This window comes from Dromiciops gliroides, chromosome 6 (genome assembly GCF_019393635.1).
Source record: "Dromiciops gliroides isolate mDroGli1 chromosome 6, mDroGli1.pri, whole genome shotgun sequence".
In the NCBI taxonomy this organism is placed as follows: Eukaryota; Metazoa; Chordata; class Mammalia; order Microbiotheria; family Microbiotheriidae; genus Dromiciops; species Dromiciops gliroides.
In genome coordinates, this window is record NC_057866.1 from 156,026,913 (window position 1) to 156,051,638 (window position 24,726).

The window sequence follows — 24,726 nt, forward strand, 5'->3', positions numbered from 1 at the left end:
ATTCTCATACTTTGAATTCACTGTTTTTTTCCATCAAAAATATTGCTTCAATCAATAAACCTTTATTAAGGTCTACTATGTGCCATATTCTGAGCTAAATACTTCACTGAATAAAATAATTGTATTCAAATCTCAGCTCTCTTTAGAATTTCTCCAATTCCCTTATCCTAAAGATTTTTTCCATTTGCAAGTCCCAAGCCTCAAAGGTACTCCCCTTCCTCTACAAATGGCCCACTTCTTAATTTATTGAAATCAAAATAATCATATGAGCTTGCTAAAATCCTCCATATTTCAAAATTTTTCTGTCTTTACCTATTCTTTTCTCCTTCCTTATAATCTTACAGGCAAAAGTATTCTTCCTATTCAACAATTCTAACTTCGCATATTTATGTCCTAATTCCATTCATACTCCTCTCCCATTTGTTTCCAAACCTCCACTCTCATCCTATGTCTTTGTTTAATTCATTACTGCTTCTCTTTAGGCTTCAATTATTTATCTCTCTATTGTCACATTCTCCTTTTCTCACAAATATATTATTTTCTCCACCCTAAGAAAACATTCCCTTTACCCTTCTATTTCCTGAAACTACTTCTATCTTGTTTCTCAGAGAATAGAGAGGATAGTAACTCCTGTAAAAAGGCCTGTAAAAGTAAGCCAACAGACCCACTTCTCATTTTATTTACTTTTTTTTTTTTGGTGATGCAATTGGGGTTAAGTGACTTTCCCAGGGTCACACAGCTAGTAAGTGTCAAGTATCTGAGACCAGATTTGAACTCAGGTCCTCCTGAATCCAGGGCCAGTGCCCTCACTGAGGGCAGAGCTGTCTTTTGTCTTTCTTTGTATCCCCAGCCTTTAGACAGTGCCTGGTACATTTTTGTTGTTATTGTTTAGTCATTTTCAGTCTTATCTGACTCTTCATGACTCATTTGGGGCTTTCTTGGCAGAAATACTGGAGTGGTTTGCCATTTCCTTCTGTGGCTCATTTTACAGGCAAAAACTGAGGCAAATAGGGTTAAGTAACTTGCCCAGGGTCAGACAGCTAGTAAGGATGTGAGGCAGGATTTTTGAACTCAGGAAGATGAGTCTTCTTGATACCAGGCCCAGCACTCTATCCACTACACCACCTTGCTGCCCACGTAGCACATAGTAGGTGCTAAATAAATGTTTATTAACTTACTGACTCCTAAACTTTTTGTACATAAAGCAAGTACCTCACTTCCCTCACATTGTTATGATTGTCATTGTATAATGTGCTTGAGATGATATGAAATTCAGTATGGTTTTAATTTTATAGGTGTCTTCATTTATTCTTATTATTTCATCTAATATATTTTCTTCCTACCGATATTTTTTCTCAAAACATATTTATGATCTGCCTACTACAGGTCATATATTGAATATCTAAGATAATTATTTGATATAAACAAGCTTTGATAAACTCTCATTTGGATTTATCTTTCACTTCTGATGTTTAGCAAGGCCACAGCAAACATTCAAGATATTATACTCAGGAAGACCTTGCAAGAATAGATCTTCCTAATACCACTCAGTAAATCGGTAGCTGTCTCAGGAAGCCAATAGAGAGAATCACCTTCCCTCTCTTCCTCCAACCCTATGCTCCTTTGGGCCAAATACTTGAGAAGTGCGTACTTACGGTCAGGAGGCATCTTTTCAGTAAACAACTGGCAATATTCCTTGAGGAGTTCAAAGTTTTCCTGATTAATGCTTTCTTGCAGAGAGACATCTCCAAACCTTAAAAGAGAAGGAGAATGAAGGGAATGAGAACAAGCTGTGATCATAAGGCAGTTTCCATCTTGCCCTTCCTATAGAAACTTGGAAAAAGAGCTTCCTAAGAAGGGAATCTCTGTTGTTATGGATTCTGCCTACAAAAGATTCTTCAAGCCAGCTCAACTTTTCCATTTTTTTAATTTTTGAATTTTTCCTGCCCTTCCTTAAAAATCAGAAAATAACTTGGTTTCCCTCCTGGGAATAAAGAGAACATTGGGTGTGAACTTCCTTATTTCCTTTTTATCTGCTTCCAAACATCAGTGTCTCTTAAGACTGTTTTCATCCTTTCTCTCCTATGCTGGAACTGGATTCCTTGGAGTGTCTGGCCAAGTGCCTGCACTTTCGAGATCAACTCAAATATTTACTCCAGTTTGAACACCCCAGAATATTTAGACACTGCTTTTGTCATGCCATGCCCATTTGGTTTGGGTCTCTGGATACTACAAGAATTCCATCACACCTATGTGGACTCTGTGTATAGTTTGTTTCCCCTAATTTGATTTCTAATCTTGGGCTAAGACATTGGTTTTGTCCTTTTGATTCACTGATCTCATATGGAATATAATTTTGTGCTTTGGTTCCAAGGATTAGGAAACCATTAATGATAGGTTTCCCTCCCTATCCCTTTTCTTTTAAATTTTTAAAAAATATAACAAACATTTTTATATATAGTTTAGGGTTCCAATTTTTCTCCCTCCTTTTCTCCCTCCTCTCTCCCCTTCCTGAAGCAACAAGCAATCAGACACGAGCTATATATGTACAATTGTACAAAGTATTACCATATTTGTCATTTTGTATAAGAAAACTTGATTAAAAGAAAAAATGAAAAAAAGTGAAAAATAACATGCTTTGGTCTGTTCCATCAACATTAGTTCTTTGGAGGCGGACATCAGTAGTCCTTTGAGAATGTCTTGTTGAGAAAAGTCAAATCATTTACAATTATTCATCAAGCGATATCGCTGTCTTTGTGCACAATGCTCTTTCGGCCCTCCTCTTTTCACTGTACATCAGTTCATACAAGTATTTCCAGGTCTTTCTGAAGTCATCCTGTTTGTTATTTCTTATAGCACCATAATATTCCATTAGCATCATACACCACAGTTTGTTCAGCCATTCCCCAATTGATGGGCATTCCTTTGATTTCCAATTCTTAGCCACCACAAAAAGAGCTGTTATAAATATTTTTGTACAAATTGGTCTTTTTTGGTTTTTGCCTATCCCTTTTCTTAAGCCTTCTATTTTTCAGGGAAAAAATATCCCCCAATCTTTCAAATTCCCTTATATTTACTTTTCTCAAGAAATCATCTTGGATTCTTCCCTCCCCTCGGAGCTATGACCAAATGTTGTGGGTTTAACTTTCACAATATATCTGACATCTGCCTCATCTTTCCACTCACCGAATCACCAACTGCTCTGGTTCTGGTCCTTCTCACTTCTCAACTGGACTATTGCATCAGTCTTTTAATTGATCCTAAATTAAGTCTCTCCACTTTCTAATTCATTCTTCACACAAATGCCAAATTGTTAATGTTTTGGGGGGTTTTTTTGTTTGTTTGGTTGGTTTTTTTGGTGAGGCAATTGGGGTTAAGTGACTTACCCAGGGTCACACAGCTAGTAAGTGTTAAGTGTCTGAGGCCACATTTGAACTCAGGTCCTCCTGAATCTAGGACCAGTGCTCTATCCACTGTGCCACCTAGCTGCCCCCAAATTGTTATTGTTAATGCAGAAATCTGACCATGTCACTCCCCTGCTACAAGATCTTCAGTGTCTTCATTGTGCCTCAAGGACAAAAGAGAAATTCTTATATTTGGCTTGTAAAGTCCTTTTTCAGTCTGGCTCCAGGTTGCCTTTCCTGAACTATTACCCATTATTCTTCTTCATGAACATTCCAGGCAAATCAGTTTATTAGCTGTTTCCTTTATAGAACATTCCATGTGCTGTTTTTCCCCCTTGGCATAGGCTATCCTAATGCTTAGAAAGTATTTCTTCACTTTCATCTCAAGATTCATTTGACTTCCCTAGTAGCTAGTATTCACCCTTCAGTAGGTGTTTTTATACATACACACATACATATATCTATCTTCTACTTCACTCCCTGTACATCCATCCATCCACCCACCCATCTATCCATCTATTTATATGTACATGTTGATTTTCCACAATAGAATACAAGCTCCTTGAGGCCTGAGGATGTTTTGCTTTTTGTTTTGGGGTCTGCCAGCATCTTGCACAATTCTTGGAACATGCTTAAAAATACTTTTTGAATAAATGTATATTACAAGGTACTGGATAAAGCACCGGCCCTGGATTCAGGAGTACCTGAGTTCAAATCCAGCCTTAGACACTTGACACTTACTAGCTGTGTGACTCTGGGCGAGTCACTTAACCCTCATTGCCCTGTAAAAAAACAAACAAACAAAAAAACAAACAAAAAAAACAAGGTACCAATACCTTTCATTCTCTGTATGCCAAATTATCACTTAAAAAGTGATGCTCTAATGATGATCAGGATGCTATTAGAAGGACTAATTTTAAAAAGCAATCCATCAGGGCAGCTAGGTGGCAGTGGATAAAGCACCGGCCCTGGATTCAGGAGTACCTGAGTTCAAATCCGGCCTCAGACACTTAACACTTACTAGCTGTGTGACCCTGGGCAAGTCACTTAACCCCAATTGCCCCACCAAAAAAAAAAAAAAAAGCAATCCATCTACAGAGAAAGAACTGCTGGTATCTGAATGCAGATTGAAGGGGTGCTATTTTGTTGTTGTTGTTGTTGTTGTTAGTTCCTCCTACTAAAGTTATTTTGTCTGTTTTCTTTCACAACCTGACTAATGTGGAGATCTTTTGCATGACTGCACATGTATACCTTATATTGAATAGCTTGAGTTCTTAGGGAGGGACAGGGAAGGAGGGAGGAAGAGAATTTGGAACACAAAGTTTTTTTAAAAAATCGATGCGATGGGGGCAGCTAGATGGTGCAGTGGATAGAGCACTGGCCCTGGAGTCAGAGAACCTGAGTTCAAATCCAGCCTCAGACACTTAACCCCTCAGACACTTAATTGCCTCACCAAAAAAAAAAAAAATCAATGCGGAAATTTGTTTTTAGATGTAACTTGGGGAAAATTCTAAATGAATAAATTTAAATATAAATGTAAAAAGTGATACTCAGTGGGGGCAGCTAGGTGGCTCAGTGAATAAAGCACAGGCCCTGTATTCAGGAGGACCTAAGTTCAAATCCAGAATCAGACCCTTGACACTTACTAGCTGTGTGACCTTGGGCTAGTCACTTAACCCTCACTGCCCTGCAAAAAAAAAGAAAAAAAAAAGAAAAGTGATACTCAGAATTGAATACTATTCACTATAGGTGTTCTGATCATCTCAGAGTTGACTACTTCACTTCCATTATTGTATCCTGACAGTGCATTGGTTTTCCTGGATACCATATCACAATATGGATGCATATTCAGTTCACATTAGTCTAAGAATCTCTTCATTTTCAAATAAATTGTTATTTTCAGGTCCTCCACATTCTATATGAGCACAGTTGATCATATTTGTTTCTATTAAATTTCATATTTTTAGTATGAGACCATCATTTTACCTAGCAGGTACCTTTATGGATTCTAGTTCTGTCAATATATTATCAAGTGAAAAACTGATGAATATTATTATATTTTTACCAAAAACATTGATAAAAATGCCAAATTGAATAGGGCACCATGTTACTCCACTAGAGACATACCCTCAGACAGCCATTAATCTATTTATTGACAGTCTTTGATTGGCCACTCAACTATAAGCACACACCCCTAACTATATTGTCATTCCATCTACATTCGTACACTGCTTCATTTAGGAGCCATCTTTAATTCTTCCTTATACTGCCTGCCCCTTTGAATTCAGTCAGTAACCAAATGATATCAATATTTACTACAATTTCTTGCCTCTTGTATATCTTCTACTCTGGCTATTTACCATTCCACTGTCAGATTTTCCTTCCTACAGTAATATTGTTCATATTGTTACTGATCAAAAACCTGTCACAAAAATTTGCCATTTGATGATTTTCTTTTTCATTCATTTCCTTGTGGTGCTACTCTCTAGTACACAGATGGGTTGATATGGATCTGCCTTATTTTGGCTATGATTCCAAAAGGCCCCCTTTCCCTACAATAAATCCCACAGGAGTTGTGTATTTGAATAAGATGTCTATATTAGATTTGAGGTAAAGGCACTCTTCTGACTTGTTTTGTTGATGAAATTATCCTGAAAGTGTCTTGTCACTATAAAGTTATGGCTACTTTTATTCATCACAAATTGTTATCTGTAACTGTTTTAAAGATGGGATCAAATACATCCATGTTCTATCCAGACAAGATAATGCTATTTAGGCAGCTAGACAGTTTAGTGAATAGAATGCTGGCTTTGGAATCAGAAAGATTTTTGTAGATACAAGCTGTGTAACTCTGAACAAGTAACCTAACCTATTTTCATCTGAGTTTCTTCATTTTTTTTTTTTAATGAGGCAATTGGGGTTAAGTGACTTGCCCAGGGTCACACAGTTAGTAAGTGTGTGTTAAGTGTCTGAGGCTGGATTTGAACTCAGGTACTCCTGACTCCAGGGCCAGTGTTCTATCCACTGCACCACCTAGCTGTCCCGAGTTTCTTAATTTTTAATTATATGTTGCAATGTTATTGGTAATATATTGCACCAGTTTTGATTGGTGGTAGGATGCTGGACTTGTAGAAGCCATACTTTCAAATTCTAACTCTCATACATATTAGCTATGTGATCTGGGAAAAATAATTTCTCATCTTTGAACATTGTAACTTTCCTTATTTCACCTATTTTACATGGTTGTGGTGAAATTCAAAGAAGATAATATTTATGAAGTACTTTGCAAACCTTATGTGTTAGATATTGCTTTTTTCTTATTCTTATTTCATTTTAGATATGTACCTTGTAGATAATGACTGGAACAGAACAGTTAGCACTTGACTAGGATTGTTGTTGTCATTCTTGTTGGTCCTTCATCTTTGAAGATCAACAATGACATCACGAGTGATATCTTGACTTGCCCAAGAATTGCATTTAAGTGAGACAGAATTGTGCAAAGTTGTCAGCCTCGCTCTCTCTTGCAGAATCATCAAAATCCAATGGTAGGGCAAAAGTCGGGACAATGGCAATGACCTAAATGGACTAAAATCCACTTATTTTGATTTATTTCCATTATCTTACTGTGGGGATTTTTTAGTTGTTGTTGATTTTTGGTTTTCAGTCATCTTTCAGTCATGTCCAACTGTGCGACCTAGCTGTTCCTCTCTTCCTATTATACCACATCATATTTCCTTCTTTCCAAGTCATGGCCATTCAACTTGAGTCCAATGCACAAAGTGATTTAAAAAACAACAACAACAACAACAACACCTAAGGGGGCAGCTAGGTGGCACAGTGGATAAAGCACTGGTCTTGGATTCAGGAGGACCTGAGTTCAAATCCGGCCTCAGACACTTGACACTAGCTGTGTGACCCTGGGCAAGTCACTTAACCCCCATTGCCCCGCAAAAAACAAAAAAACAAAAAAAAACCCAAAAAAACCCAACCCCCCCCCAAAAGAAACAACAACACCTTTGTATCTAGCAAAATACACCTGAGAGAAAGTGAAGGCACAGATATGCGGTAGAGGATCATTGAATTTATAGCTAGAAGGGAGTTTAAAGAACATGTTCTCCAACTCCATCATTTTAAAGATGAAGAACTGAGTCCGGGAGAGGGGAAATGATTTGTCCCATATCGCAAAGCTAATTAATATATAGGGGAGTTTGTATTTGAAACCATGCCTTCTATATAATTTCCAAATCCAGGGCTCTATCATCAGTCAGAGTTGGTACAAAAATATTACCTATAATCTAATAACATAATTATATAATATCATTCCACAACTGTGCAACTGGGCAGGTTAGATATTGACTTTTACACTTGAGAAGCGAAAGCTAGAACCAAAACTCAATATAATGAACTATAAAACAATAGTTAATATTGGACATGTCAGAAGTATAAAAAATCAGATTGACTGGGAAGAATGTTCTAACTCAGAAAGAGAGTAAAAAAAAACCAGTAAAGAATACATTTGGTATTTGGATGTTACAAGCAAGGCCCTTTTGAAGAGGCAGAATTGGAGACCATAATTTCCACAAACTACTGATTCCTAGGAACATCTTTAAACATAACAAATTTTCATGCCTTAGTTTGCTCTACCTCAATTTTCTCAGAAACTTTGGAATCTCCTCACACTTTATTTTCAATCTGACTTTTGCTTCTGTCTGCTGAATCCAATGAATCTGTCATATTAAATTTGGCCCCAACAAATCCCACTGGTCTGTAGAACTTGATTCTGGCTCCAGGATCTCCTTTTATGCCACAATTGTTCTGTCTGGAGTTCCATTTAGATTTTACTTTAGATTTCATACTCTGATAATGACTTAGGTCTCTTTCTACTTCTGATAATGTAGCAATTCACACCTATGTGCAGAGCAAAGTATCAATCCTTCTACCAGTCTCAAAAAATCCTCTCATTAACAATTCTGATTGGATTGATGTAAGAACCATTGTCATAGAAAAACAACCAAGGAAAGCCGTTTGTCTTGTCAAAGTCAAACTTGAGGCAAAAGTCATAAAAATTATCTAAAGCTGTTAATACCTCTGCTTTAAGGAGAAAAAAACAAAACCTTGCTAACATCACAGTAGAATGTCAGCTCATTTGAAAACAAAGACTATCGGTTGTTTCCTTTGTATTCCCAGTGCCAGGAATAGTGTCTTGCTCATTTAATAAATTCTTGTGGATATGAATTGACTTGACAATCATGGAGACATTTGGAAAAAAAAAATGTTTATTGCAAGTAAAAGCCTGCATTCTCCTAATCAGGGAGTTTTAAGTATTTCTGTGTCATGGGCCCCTGGAAGCCTATAGACCCCTTCTCAGGATAATGTCTTTAAATTAATAAAATAAAATACACAGGATGACAAAGGAGACCACTTATATTGAAATATAATTATTGAGACATTTTTAAAAGTTTATAAACCTTAGGTTAAGAATTTCTGCTCTAAATGGTGCCTTCTATCCATTTTCATTCTGTTTTGACCATGTTCTACTTTCTATTATCTATATGTGTACAGGAATCCTGTGTTGAAGACAAAAGTAGAAAAGAAATTCATTCTATGCCTTGGATATCCAGTTCAGATAATGGCTTTGCTGGTCCCATTGAAGTCTTATTTTTTACTGATTGTAAGACACTATGAATGTGCCACAAAACTTGTCCTTTATTCTTATTGCAATTAACTCATTGGAATGATCTTAACTGGAACCTTTATTTATAAAGCAACTGTTTGCTTCCTTTATAAGTCATTTAAACTAAAAACTGCCTATAATGAAGGATATGAAGGGTATCTTGACTACAGAAGGTTAGAGTACATTAATCAATGGCTAGTAACAAGTAAAAGTCTGACTTGTACTCTCTATTCTACTTCTGAAAAATTAATTCAGTAATAATACTAAGTGCTATGTGATAGATCTTAATCAGCATATATGGGAAAGGGTGCATTGATAATAAGTCCAGATTTTATTTTGAACACATCAGAGAACTAATTAGATTTAAGACAGGCAACCTCAAATCATACATCTAAATATAGTTATTATTGGCCAATCTTACTATTTATTTTGGTTTTCTGTTAGGAACTTAATGGTTTCCTTATTTAAAAATACAAGCAGAAGCTCATAGTTATATTTATTCTATATGAAACACATTTAAAGGCTAGTTTTTGTCTTGTAACAACAGTGAAGACAAACAAAGGTATCGATTTGTGGGCTATGAGCACCACCAATGAAGATTCTAAAATACACTGTTGAGCATGGCTTTCAATAGAGTGGGAATCAAAGGCAATAGTAGCCCTGAAATTGGGGCTAAGGGTAGGAAAGTAACAAAACCAGGTACTGAAGGTCTAGAAGCAAGGATGATATCAGTTATCACCATGCAAAAAGCAGGTGGGACAACAGATAAGCTACAAGTCCAAGGCTGACAGTATAGGAACATTAGGATTGAAAGGTCACAAAAAGTAGCTATTTTCTTATATCAGGGAATAGCCAAGAAAGTGCAGGGCCAGAGGGTTTTAAGCTCTTCCAAAAGGTATACTACCATCTGACTCGCGTGATGCAGTTAATAATAAGAATAACGCTAATATCAATAGCTAACATTTATGGAATGCTTAATATTTGCCAGGCATTATGTTAAATGCTTTACAGTCATTATCTCACTTGATCTTCACAACAACCCTGGGAGGTAGATGCTATTATTATCACTAATTTATTTGCAAATGAGGAAACTTAAGCAAACAGTGGTTAAGTGACTTGCCCAGGGTCACATGGGTGCTCATTTTCTTCAGTAAGCTATAAGGCACAACTCTAAGGCATAAATAAGGTCAGACCATTTATCTTTTGCTGGAGCTTCAGTGATTGACAATTCCTTACTGCTGCCAACCTTTCCCAGGCTGGAAAAGTGGAATTGGTACTTTTACCTCGTCACTTCCTGCTACCACTCTGATTGAAGGGTGGAGCCATAAACTTCCAAAGTTCCATTTAAGGAGGGAGTTTAGCTCAGAACATCTCATTTCTGATGTGGCTGCCTGTACTCCTCTAGGATATCTGACTTATCCGCCATAACCCCGAGTCCAGTACCTTCCTTTCCACCTCCACCTCCCAACCCCTTTCAGCTTCCTTTTATGTGTTGTCTTCCCCAATTAGATTATAAGCTCTTTGAGAGCAGGAACCATCTTTCTTTTTTATTTTTCCATCTCAAATACTTAGTACAGTGTCTGGAACATAGTAGGCACTTAATAAATAGTTATTAATGATTGACTATTGAGTTAATACTTAATTGAGTTTTATTTAATAATTTAATAATGATCTAATTATTAATTATCTATTAATTATTGACTTTGTAGAGTAGAGCATCTACATGCTACTGAAACAAAGACGGCTACGCTGGCTCAGTCATGTGCACTGCATGCAAGATGGACACATTCCTAAAGACCTATTCTATGGCAAGTTAGCCTCAGGCCAAAGACTTGCTGGACACCCCCAGCTTTGCTACAGAGATGTATGCAAGGGAGGCTTGAGGGCTCTGGGAATAGACATCAGCAGCTGGAAGGAAATGGCCAAGGACCGCGCCCGATGGAGTTCAGTACCCAGGATCAGCTTGTGCACAGCTGAGATGGGCCTTCAACAAGCTCGGGAGGAAGAAAAACAAATGAGACACAGGAACCGACAGGCAACAGAGAGCTCAGTTTTCTGATGTCCTCATTGTGCCAGGAGCTGCGGCTCCCGTATCGGACTGCACAGCCACACCGCGGCTTGTGGCTCTTCAAGGTGCTGATCCATGGTCGTCTGGGACTGGTGGAACCCTACTACTACTACTTGTAGAGTAGTGACTATAATATTTGTTTGATTACAGTAAAATAAAACATTTGACTTGGAATAGTTCAGTGAAAATGGTCAACTAGTTGAGAGTACCTATCACTGACATGTTATTTTCTTATCAGTTAATTCATACTGATGCTACTGAAGTAGATTTTTACTTTGCTTTAAAAACAGGTTGTTCATTCAAGTGCATTTCAATATTGCTATGCCTATTTCCTATGGTTTATCACATTTTGGTTGAGTTTAGAACTGGCTTCCTTAAATGTGATGTTTTCCCCCTTGCTTAAGAAATTAGGATTGATAGTAGGGAAAATGTTGAGCCTGATTCCGACCAAGTCCCATATGTATAAACATCTGGGACTTCATAGCACATCACAGAAAAATGGTAGTGTGAATTCCACTGCAAGCTTACCTTTCTGCCAAAGTTTGCTGTTCATTGATTCCAACATTAAAGAGGACTGGATACACATGTAACAGCTTCCCTTCTTTAATCTCTAGTGGCAGCAACTCAAACATCCTGGCTGGAAGCTTGACCTCTATTACATAATGTTCACTGGAACAAAACAAACAAACAAATAAAGGAAGGGAAGAGAGCTTCACATCCTGAATATTGCTATAATTCTATGATTAAAAGGCAAAGCATCCCTTTAGGGTATAATTTTAAAATGAGTGGAATGAGTAGTTCTTTCTTATTGGCTTATTGGATGAGGGGGCTGGTGGTTCCTATAACTTTTACTCAGTCTGATGGGCAAACTATTCAGGGAAAAACATGAAAACAAAATTTGCTGAATGATCAATGGATCATAGTATCCCTGACTTATGGATGGACCTGAACTTAGAAGTCATCTCCAGTCTCACCCCTTCATTCTACCAAAAAGGAAACTGAGGCCCAATGAGGTGAGCTGAACTTTCCATGGTCACAGATAGCAAGAACCAATAATGATAGCTTTGTTAGCAGAGTGAAAACTAAACTAAGTCAACAAGCATATACATATTGGTAAGCACCTACTATGTGCTAGGCACTCTGCTGAGAATTGGACCAAGCCAAAGATTTTGTATTGTGTTTTCAAGATTTGTGGAGTAGGGAAGTCTCATCATCATTAGCTATGAAATTGTAGGGAGTTAACTTGTGCTTAAGGTAAAGTATGGCGAAGGAGTCTGAGGTAATGCTGAAGTTTTATTACAACAAAAATCACATCCTAAGACAAAAACGGTGTCCTGTTGTCATATCAGCTCCTTTTTCCCTTAGTTTCTCTCACTTGTAGGCTTGAACATAAGAATATTGCCACCATGCAGCTCTCTGCATGTGATCAGGGAACTGTGCCCTATGGCCATGTTGAACTCAGTAATGAGGAACAGTATCAAAATTTCTCCTACAGTCACCATTTTTCTGTGGTTGTCATCCTTGTTTTTATTGACCTTGGAAATAGAAAGCTAACTGTTTGCCTTCTTTTCAGAAACAAACATGGTAGAAACAGCTGGCATTTATGAATAGCATTAATAATTAATTATATTTTCAAAATACTTTTCATACTGGGTAGAATGATAATCATCATTATCTCCATTTCAGTTAGTAAAACTGCAGTTCAAAGAGGTGAAATGATTTGCTCAGGGTCACATAGATAGTGTCAGAGGGAAGGACTGAACCCATCATCTTGATTCTAGATCCAAGACCTCTATCCACTTAGACCACTTTGCTTCTCATCAATGACCCCACATTTATATGGTGCCCTTCAGAGAAAAGGAGTTATGCTATTTCTCTATGGATTTACATGACTAAGAAACAAAAATTATACACATATTTGAACCCTTTTTTTACACAAAAGTTTCTTCAATTTCTCCTAAAAAGTTATGCTGTGCTGAATGTAAAGGCAATATGATTTTTTACTCGTGCTAATCTCAGCACTTCATGAGTTTGTATTGACTAGTAGCAATGTGTGAGGAAGACTTATTTCTGGGCTTTCCCCAGTTTTATTAAAGGACGCAATGATGGCTAAAAGTAAAGTGTTGCAGGTTGTCTTTCTGAATGAGATTCAGGGTTCCCTCCATCTTTCTCAGTGAGCTTTGATTTGGCCCTTGGATGTCTTGAATTAGGCAGCAATTCACCATCTTGCCTCCTCACAGAAATAAACAGACTTTTTTTTTTTTGCAATGAGGGCATGGAGGGAATAATAGTTTCCTTTTATGCTTTGACATGGAATCTGGTGTTATCTTCCTCTGGTCAAGAGGAGGGGAATTGAAGAGAGGGCTTCTGAGGATTATTCCTCTCTCTCTTCCTGTTTCCAGGGACCCAAGCCTACTTTGAACCAGACTTCCTCCAGTGTCTTTACAAAGCGGGAATTAATGGCCAGCAATTGCAGTGGTTGAATTCGGGCCTTTCTGATTGAAGTGCTTTACAAAGCAATGCTTTTCTTCTCTTTGGGACTATGCTACGATGCCATCATTTTTCTTAATTATTCCTGATATTTTGCCCATCATGCTCTGACCTTCTAGGCTATTTATTTCCAACCCTTCTCGGAAGGCTCACAATCTGGGAGTGAATTGTCAGGAATAATTAAGAAAAATGGAGGTATATACCCCTGACAGAGGAAATACATCTTTTTTTTTTCTAAAATGTTTCTGCTTTTAGCTGAATTTAATTTACAGTCATCTCAAGAATTATGACGCTATTAAGGAAACGATTCCCGCAAAAAGTGAAAATACTTGGAGCTCTAGTTTAGATCCTAATAAAAGGGAAAAAAGAGTCACAATCATGAAATCCTCTAAAAAAACCCATATTTCATGGAAGCATCGACATACTCAGTGCAATACTGGATCTACAAATATTTACAGAGTTACAGAATTTGACAGTCAGAAGAGAGCTCGAGTGTTATCAAGTGGAATCCATAAATGAAAAGAATCCTTATTCTATACAAGTGGTCGACTAACCTCTGCCAGTAGTATACCTATAGTGAGAAGGAAACCATTGACCCGAGGCTGCCCTTTCCATTTTGGCATGGCTCTGATTGTTAGACCCATTACCATGCCATAGACAACTCTTCATCCTGGAAGTTCTACCCATGACTACGTACTTTGGAAGTACCTTCAGTTCCTTTGGTCTCTCCCTCTGATTGGCTGGTTCCTCCCAGAACTTCCATTCTAGGTAGGATTCTGGGGCCAGCCATGTCTTCATTGATTTGGTCACGCATTCATTTTCCATGCTCTCAGATGAGGTACCTTTACCTTTTCTTGCCTAACCCTTTATTCAGCTTCCTTTTATGGACTGCCTTCCTCTACTCAAATGTAAGTTTCCTGAGGGCAGATGCTGTCTCTCTTGCACAGCACCTTGCATACAAAAATTGTTTACTAAATGTTTGCTGACTTGACTTGATGACATTTTCCATGATGTCCAAGCCAAATTTGCTTTTTTTTTTTTCTTTCTGTTTTTTCATTGCCACTTCTGTTTGTTCCTGATTTCCCCCTCTGGCATTTGAGTTTTGCTAGACATTCATTTTATCCATAAAACCAAAAGTATTTCACACCAAAATGGAATATGTAAGCAAAAAATAAAGTCTTTACATTTCCATACATATGTATTGGAGAGGCAGCATGGTATAATTTATATAAAGTCCAGAAGACCTGGATTCAAATTCTTATCTATGTAGCCCCTGTCAAGTCATCAGCTATTTGGGCCTTAGTTTCCTCATCTGTAAAATGAAGAGCTTGGACTTGATGGACTAAATGTATTATACCATCAGCTTTTCTGTAAGATGGTAATCCTATGTGTCCAACTAAGCTTAATGTTTAGGAAACAGTCACTACTTACCGCCTTCCGGTTATAACTGGCAAGAAATCATTGGATTTGCCTTCTATTATTTTAAATGCTACTTTCTTCAAATCTGAAATGCCAATAGCCATATCCTCCAGCATTCCAATTTCTTCACCTGAACAGGGAAAAGGCCTCTCATTACAAACAAGTCATTTGACAAAAATGTCACCAGGGATGATCTGTCCATGATAGAATTGGCTCTAGACACTTGAGTGAATAACACTGACTACAGTGATTCCATTTGAAAACCTTTCCCTTAGACCTGATGGCTTTTAGGGCTGAAACAAGTATGGTTCTGTCAGATTCCAACACTTATAGTCCTCTTAGAGGGAAGGAAAGTGGCACATACTTACTTAGAGGCTGGAGGGAATTTTAACTAGGTTGTAAAAAAAAATGCCTCTTTGATGTTGGTAGGGCTGGTATTTGACTTCTATCATTGCCAGTACTGGCTAGATTAGAAACTACTGGTCTTGGAACTGTGCTGGCTTTTACCTTACTTCCCCAACTGGGAAAGAGTGTTGGGAAGAAGACATGTATACCTTAATCTCTGAAAGAATGGCAGTTAAGACAATTAAGTCTTTGAAATTTAATGGTGATATAACCCTTCTATCTTTAAAGATGACAAGTCCAGGGTTCCACATTAAAATCTACTGCAATTACATTTTCAAAACAAACTAGAAAAACAAAACTATCTGAGTAGGAAAGGTTCCACAGTGGCATGGCATCAGTTGGTTAATTCTACTGCAAATGTTGTCTGTTGTCCCTGTAGGACTTGTTAACATAAAGAAGTAAATTGTTACTGTTTCATGTTGACCTTGAAAGTCTTCTGGGTAAACATTTGGATGTCTAGTGGGATGTTCACAAAGTATAGAAAAGGGAATTATACTTACTGTATGTGCTCAGTAGTCCTTCAAACTGTACAACCAAGCCCACCAAATGAAGCTGCTGGAGGAAATCAGGATCATGCAAACTTGAGTGTAATTTCATTATAAATCCACAGACCAATCCTGCAAGCTAAAAACAGGATGGAATCAATATATTTAAACAGTCCTTTAACTTAATTTTTAAAAGCATTTTCATAGTATTATCTCTTCATGGGTCAGAGTAAAAGTGATAAGATTTGTATTATTTAAAGAAACTATATCTTTGGGATTTATACTATAATTTATATAACTATATGTAAATCACACACACACATATTCATTATATGTATGTACATATAGAAACACATATACCATACACAAATACATATATACTTATTAAAGGCAATCTTTGGCACATGGAAGGGACCCAATAGGAGAGCTTTTCTATGGAAGATAGTGGGGAGTGGCAGAACCACTAAAGACAATGAGGTCATTTAGAGTCTCTCTTTTGACTTTGACTCTTTGGTCCATTTTTTCTATGTAAACCCAATTAAAGGTACTGTAAAAGGAATTCTCATTCCTCTTCCATCTACCATCGAATAGTAGAGAGTAGCCTGGGATCCAGCATCAGAGGACTTGGGTTTGAATCTGACTCAGCTTTTGTCTATGCATATGACCCTGAGTAAATCTCTTCACATATCTGGGTTCCAGTATTCTCATCTGTACAACAAAGATGACCAAATTATATGTCAAGTACCTTCTAGCTTAGAATTTATAACCCTCTGGTCCCTTCTGGTCAAACCTTAAACCCTTTTGTGAAAGAAAAAAGTAAAGGAGGGTAGATTAATTAAGGGTCTTTTAAAATTTCAATGCTTTCTTTCTTTCTCATGAACCTGATAGTGTGAAGATTATAAAGAAAACCAGGGAAGTTTGAAGAAAAGGAAGGGTGGGTTTTTTTGTTTTTTTCTTGGTTTTCCTTCCCTTCTAACCTCTTTCACCAACTGATACTAATCAGCGGCCATCCCCTAAGTTTCAGAAATTAAATATGTAATATTATCAGCAGGTGGCGTCATTCCAATCGTTATAGTTCCATTTTTTATCCCTCCTTCCCTCCCTCTCCTTCCCCTCCCTGAGGTGGTAAGCAATCATATATGTGTTATACATGTACAATTATGTAAAACATTGCCATATTAGTCACTTTGTATAAGAAAACTTGAATAAAAGAAAAAATGAAAGAAAGTGAAAAATGCATGCTTCAGTCTGTGTTCCAACAATATTAGTTCTTTCTTTGGAGGTGGATAATATATTTTATCAATAGTCCTTTGGGATTGTCTTGGATCATTGTATTTTTGAGAATAATCAAGTCATTCACAGTTCTTCATCAAACAATATTGCTGTCTCTGTGCATAATGTTTTCCTGGTTATGCTCACTTGGCTGTACAGTTCATACAAGTCTTTCCAGGCCTTTCTGAAATCATCCTTCTTGTCATTTCTTATAGCACAATAATATTCCATCACCATCATATACCACAGTTTGTTTAGCCATTCCCCAATTGATGGGCATTTCTTTGATTTCAATTCTTGGCTACCACAAAAAGACCTGCTATAAATATTTCTGTACAAATAGGTCTTTTTCTCTTTTGGGGGATGTCTTTGTGATATAAACCTAGTAGTGGTATTGCTTGATCGAAGGGTATGCACAGTTCTATAGCCCTTTGGGAATAGTTCCAACTTGTTCTCCAAAATGGTTGGACCTTTTCACAATTCCACCAACAGTGGATTAGCATCCCAACTTTCCCACATCCCTTCCAACATCCAGTATTTTCTGTTTTTGTTATATTTGCCACTCTGATAGGCATGAGATGATACCTTAGAGTGGTTTTAATTTGCATTTCTCTGATCAATAGTGATGATCTAAAGCATTTTTTACATGATTTTTAGATAGCTTTGATTTCTTTATCTGAAAACTGCCTGTTCATATCCTTTGACCATTTCTCAATTGGGGAATGACTTATATTTTTATAAATTTGACTCAGTTCTCTATATAATTGAGAAATGATGCCTTTATCAGAGATATTTGTGTCAAAAATTCTTTCCCAGGTTTCTACTTCCCTTGTAATCTTGGTTACATTAGTTTTGTTTGTGCAAAACCTTTTTAATTTTATATAACCAAAATGATCTATTTTACATTTTGTTTTATTCTCTTCCTCTGCCCATAAATCTGACAGATGAATGATTCCATACTCTCTTAAGCTGCTTATGGTGTCAGTTTATTTTAGATACTGCTACTTTGCTAAACTTGTTAATTGTTTCAACAAGGGTTTTCTAAGTAAAAAAAAAAAAAATCACATTATCTGGAGAGCATGACAGTTTTGTTTTCTCATTGCCTATTTTTTTTCCTTCAATTTCTTTTCCCTTGTCTATAATTGCTATCACTAGCATTTCTAGCACTATAGTGATAATGGATATCCTTGATTACCCATTATCTTGTTGAAAAGACTTTTTGCTTATTCACTTTACAGAGAATGTTCTGGATTTTAGATAAGTATTGCTTATCATTTTAAGAAATATTCTAACTTTTATTCTTATGCTTTCTATTGTGTCTATTAGAAATGGGCATTGTATTTTGTCAAAAGCTTTTTCTGTATCTATTGATGTAATTGTATAATTTTTGTTATTTTTCTTATTTAGATGGTCACTTATACTATGGTTTTCTTTTTACTGAACCAGCCCTGCCTTCCTGGTATAAATCCATTCTAGTGATGGTTCATGATCTTTGTGATAAATTCCCATAATTTCCTTACTAACATTTTATTTAAAAATTTTGCAACAACATCCATTTGGGAGATGGGCCTATATAGTGTCTCTGGTTTTGCTCTCCTTGGCTTAGGTATCAAAATCATATTTGTGTCATTGAATATCCAATTCTGTTCTCTCTTTTATTGATTTAACGTTTAGAGATATGAATTTTCCCCTAAGTATTCCATTGACTCCATCCCACAAAGACTCGTATATTGTTTCTTTGTTGTTGTTACTTAAGTCCTCTATGACTCTTCATAACCCTATTTGGGGTCCTCTTGGCAAAGATATTGGGGTGGTTTACCATTTCCTTCTCCAGCTCATTCTACAGATAAGGAACTGAGTAAATGGCTTGCCCTGAATAACAGCTAGTATGAGTCTGAATCCAGATTTGAATTTACTAAGATGAGTCTTTATGAGTTCACACCTGGCACTGTATCCAATGTGCCATCTAGCTGTCCCTGTCTCATAATTGCCATTTATTTTTAATTAAATTATTGTTTCTTTGCTTTGTCTAATATCATGACTGCTATTCCTGCCTTCTTTTACTTTAGCTGAAGCATAATAGATTCTGTCCCAACCCCTTGCTTTAACTGTGCAATTTCTTATTTTAACTCTTTGTGTGTCTTTCCATTTCAAATGTGTCTCTTATAAATAATATATTGTTGGATTCTGGTTTCTAATACATTTTGCTATGTACTGCTATTTTATGGGTGAATTAGTCGAATTCACATATACAGTTATGATTGATAACTTGTATTTCCTCCCACCATATTTTTTTCCACGTATCCTTTTCTTTTTTATCCTGTCTTTTCCTTAAAAGTCTATTTTGTGGGCAGCTGGGTGGCACAGCAGATAAAGCACCGGCCCTGGATTCAGGAGGAACTAAGTTCAAATCCAGCCTCAGACACTTGATTAGCTGTGTGACCCTGGGCAAGTCACTTAACCCTCATTGCCCCTCAAAAAAAAAAGGCTATTTTGTTTCTGACTACTACCTTCCTTAATCTACCGTACCTCTTGTTAACCTCTTTCTCTCAGCCTTTTTTTCTTGTACTTCCCTCTTGAGTAAGATGGCTTCTATAATCAACTGTATGTATTTGTGTCTATATATACATTATATACATAAATATATATATATAATATACACATATATTTATACCTGTGTATACATATATATACACATACACATATATACATGTGTATATACACACATAATACACATTTTCTTCCCTCCTTGGGCCAGTGTCAATGACAGTGAAGTTCAAGACTTGCCTACTTGCCCATTTCACCTTTTATTGCATAAACTCTTCCTTGTTTACATATAAACTCTCCCTTGTATGTCTCTTTTATGTGAGTTAATTTTCCCCATGCTTCATCTTCCTTCCATCTTCTTTCTCAGTTGTCAATTCTTCTTATACACATTCCCTAAGTCTAAGGAAATTCCTCCTAACTGCATTAATGATGAAAAAACTCAGGGCAGCTAGTTGGCACAGTGGATAAAGCACCAGCCCTGGATTCAGGAAGACCTGAGTTCAAATTTGGCCTTATAGACTTGACACTTATTAGCTGTCTGATCCTGGGCAAGGCACTTAACCCTCCTTGCCCCGGGAAAAAAAAAATGGTGGCAAAGTCCTTAGTTGTTACAGGTATCATCTTCCCATACAGAAATGTAAACAGTTTAACCTTGCTCAATGCCTTATTATCTCTTAATCATTTACCTTCCTATTTTTACTTTGAGTCTTATGATTGAATGTTAAATTTTCTATTCAGCCCTTGTGTTTTCATCAGGAATTCTCGAAAGTGCTCTATTTCATTAAATATTTGTTTTTCCCCTTGTAGGGGAAAACTCAGTTATAGCATATTCCAAATACTAAACTTTATTGTGGTAGCTACTAAATCTTGTGTGCTGCTGATTATGGCTCCATAGTATTTGCTTTATTTCCTTTTGGCTTCTTAAGTATTTTCTCCTTAAGCTGAGAGCTCTGGATTTTGGCTATAATAATTCCTGAAGTTTTTATAATTTTTGAATTTCTTTCAGGAGGTCACTGATGTATTCTTTCAATTTTTACTTTGCCATCTCATTCTAAGATATCTGGATAGTTCCCAGCCCCATAACTTCTTGAAATATGATGTAGTGTCATTATTTTTTATCATGACTTTGAGGTAGTCTAATAACTATTAAATGATCTCTCCTCAATGTATTTTTACAAGTCAATTGTCCTATGAGATATTTTTTCACATTTTGTATTTTCCCCCAGCCTTTTGACTTTTTAAATTTTTTTGATGTCTCAGGGATTCATTAACTTTTTAATTTTAATTTTTAAGGAGTTATTTTCTTCCAAGCGATTTTCTATCTCTTTCATTTAACCAATTTTTATTTTTAAGGAGGTAATTTTCTTCAGTATTTTTCTGCCTCTTTTATCAAGTTGTTTATTTTTTTTTCATAATTTTCTTACATGTTTTTCCAATTTTCCTTCTATCACTCTTATTTGATCTTAAATTTCTTTTTGCTTTAAAAAAAATCTATTTCTTTAGCTTTTCTAGGTTGGGCTAGTATCCAATCTGCATTTTTCTTTGAGGTTATGCTTATAAATGTTTTCAAGTCATTAGTTTTGAGCTTCCCTGTCAGCAAAGAAGATTATTATGCTCAGGTTCTTTGTTCTTGTTTGCTCATTTTTCCAGCCTATTTTTTGAATTTGAATTATATGTTATAACATAAATTATATGGTTATAATAAACAGCTGGGTTCGGCTGACATCTGCAAAAAGGGAGGTTGTCTGTTCTTACCTTCTGTCTCTTATGCCCCCTTGTTGCTTATACAGCTCAGTGGGACCTGAAAGTTTTTGATACTTCCACCATAGTGTGATGTGGGGAGGTCTAGTTACTGTCCTCCTCATTGGTGCACTCTTCCTTATATAGGTAGGGCCCCTGTTTCCTTGATACCATGACCACTCCTTTCCACTCTGGTACTGGCACCAGAACTGTGTAAGGGGTGACAAAACTGCCAAACAGCACCTGATTCTGAGCCCCATCCTAGCACAGTTGTCACTAGGGTCTCTTTCTAACCAGGTCTTCAGTTCCCATAATAGGCACTGAGACATGCTCTGCCATTGCTGAAACTGCTTGATCTGACTGCCACCAGTGGTGCCTCTTCTGTTGTGTATTCCTGGCCAACCTCTGCCTTAGTGTCCAAAGTCCTATTTTTCTGTCTTCCTAAGCTGCCTTGTGCTGGAAAAATTATTTATTCTGACTTTTAATTGACTTTCCTGACCATAGTTAGATTTGATGCATTCATTTTTTTTAGGTTGTTTTGGAGGGAGTGTATTGTAAGAACTCTGTAAAACATTGTGCTCTGCCCTCTTGATTCTGCTGAAATGATACATTTTAGATTTCAAATAAATAAATATTTGTTTATTTTATGAAATATAGAAATATATATAATTGTATAGATTTTTATTTATTTATTTAAATGATGATAGATTTTCCCCCCTCCCAAGTTAATGGACTTCTAAAATCTATTAACAGATTCCTTAAGAGTATAAAGACTTGGCTCTCAGAGACAGAATTCTCTGAGAATTCTAGGAAATCCCCTCCATGGAATGAAAAAGCAATCACAGACATGTATAGGTCAAAGGAAAAGAGATCAGATATTGAATGCTAAGGATAGATTACTTTTTTTCCCCCAGGGCAATGAGGGTTAAGTGACTTGCCTAGGGTCACACAGCTTGTGTCAAGTGTCTGAGGCTAGATTTGAACTCAGGTCCTCCTGAATCCAGGACTGGTGCTTTATCCACTGTACCACCTAGCTGCCCCCAAGATAGATTACTTTTTTGTTTGTTTGTTTGTTTTTGTTTTTTTTTTTTGGGGGGGGGGGCGGCGCTGGGCAATGAGGGTTAAGTGACTTGCCCAGGGTCACACAGCTAGTAAGTGTCAAGTGTCCAAGGTTGGATTTGAACTCGGGTCCTCTTGAATCCAAGGCCAGTGCTTTATCCACTGCTCCACCTAGCTGCCCTGATAGATAGAAAAAGGAAGCCGCCTCCATTGCCCTGCTCTTAGAAATACTGACATTATCAACAACAAAACAACAACAAAATCAATAAGAATGGAAAATAGCACCTACCGCTTGGCTAAAGACAACGTCTCTCCTGAGCGTCAGCATCAGGCACTGTGGCAGACTGCATGCGAGTTCCTGCAGTAGCACAAAGGTCAGAGATTGCTTTGCCCTGTTCACCACATCCCCCATGCAGTCCTTCAGGGTAATTATTAGAGGGTACAGCTGCTCATACCAATCCTCTAGAAAAACAGAACAGAACAAAATAGAGCCATGGTTGGCGGGGTTGGTCAACTGGAAGAAAGATCCTGGGACCCAAGTTACACAGGACACTTGCCCTCCCAAGCAGGGAGATGGGAATATTTAACTGTCCCACAAAGGTTCAGTCCAGAAGCCAAATAAAGAGTTTAGTCTTTTCACAATGCAGAAGAACAGAGGGATATCAAGTTGCTGACAAAATTAAAGGACCAAATCCAATAATCAGTTAAAAGAATGTTTTTTTCACTGTAGGGACACTTGGGTTTTTAACCTCCTTCATAATTATAAATATAATGAATTATGTAAGTACTAACTCCTTTCCTGAATTGCAGATTTTATTTAGAAAAGAGAGTTCTGCCTGGTGTCAGTTATTACAAATTCTGGAGGACTATGTGACATTCCACTTAATGTACTCAGAGATTAAACAGTAGGATGACAAATTAAATTTAATATGGATGAATGCATGCTGAAAAATGATTTATGCATGCAGGCAGGCCCTGAGATGTATGATCAGGAGACAAAGATGTGGGTGTCATGGTGGTTAACTGCAGCCAGGCCTTCATCCAGTGGTCTCTCACCATCGAGGGCCCCAAAAAGGGTAAGGAAAACAATCCTAAAGTATCATCGTCACGATCTCATCTTGTCCAGTTTCATTAACTCAAATTAAGTGGAATACAAGGGCCTGGATAAGGATAACCAAAATGGCTGAAGAGATTTACATCTCATTAAAGGCTGCAAATTAGTTCAAAATGTACTTCTATTAAATCCCTAGCTGTCTGACTATATAAATAAAAGATTTTCAGGACTTTTAGGAGCATTATATAAAGGGCTTACTGAAGAATTCAGAATTACAGAGGTTATTTTGAAGACATGCAAACCATCTGAAGAAAAACAATAATGGCAGAGGAGGGAGAGAAATTCATATCATGTAAGTGAAGCAAATCAGTCCGTAAATAAGATGACTCCTCAAGGATTCATGAGTATGCCAGTGTGGGCACACTGTTTACGTATGCATTTCATGAACCCCTCCATGCTTTAATATGTTATCTTCATGGCCTCCTCAAATATTCCAATTAATTTGTGATTTCATTGATTTGTATATTCCAACAGTGATGGACACTATAACCCGAGAATGACTGTACATCTAGTGGGATTCTCCTCCATACCCTTATACAAACTTGCCACAAAGGTTTGACCCAATACCCTGGGAGGAGGGGGTATGGGAGAGGGAATTGTTCCCTCTTTCTCTTGACATAGTGAGGATACCAGTAGGGCACTTAGATCGTCCACATGTTAACCTTTGCTTTTGCCATGTGACCAATCTACTTTTTTCACTTATACACTTCCCTGATGATATCTTTCACTCCAGCTTCTTTAGTTATTTGCCACATGGTACAACTTGCTCACACCCACTGTTCACCTCACCATTGCCACCTGTGAGATGCTCATTTTTTTTTTTTGCGGGGCAATGGGGGTTAAGTGACTTGCCCAGGGTCACACAGCTAGTAAGTGTCAAGTGTCTGAGGCCAGATTTGAACTCAGGAACTCCTGAATCCAGGGCTGGTGCTTTATCCACTGCGCCACCTAGCCGCCCCGAGATGCTCATTTTAAAAACTTTATAGACTGTAGTATTCTGTGGCTTATAGCCATACAGAAACATCAGTATGAGCACTAAATTATGTGTT

General features: G+C 37.1%; 1 protein-coding gene across 3 annotated transcripts in view; it reads right to left on the bottom strand.

The window, feature by feature from the left end:
• INPP4B (inositol polyphosphate-4-phosphatase type II B) overlaps positions 1-24,726 on the bottom strand; it is a 965,936-nt gene that overhangs the window by 97,141 nt on the left and 844,069 nt on the right. For all 3 annotated transcript variants that reach the window (XM_043973131.1, XM_043973128.1, XM_043973129.1), the window contains 5 exons: positions 22,853-23,025; positions 15,961-16,084; positions 15,068-15,185; positions 11,675-11,815; positions 1,656-1,753 (listed from right to left, as the gene is read on the bottom strand). In XM_043973131.1, the coding sequence (XP_043829066.1) occupies positions 1,656-1,753; positions 11,675-11,815; positions 15,068-15,185; positions 15,961-16,084; positions 22,853-23,025 (654 nt within the window). The remainder of the gene's footprint in view (positions 1-1,655; positions 1,754-11,674; positions 11,816-15,067; positions 15,186-15,960; positions 16,085-22,852; positions 23,026-24,726) is intronic.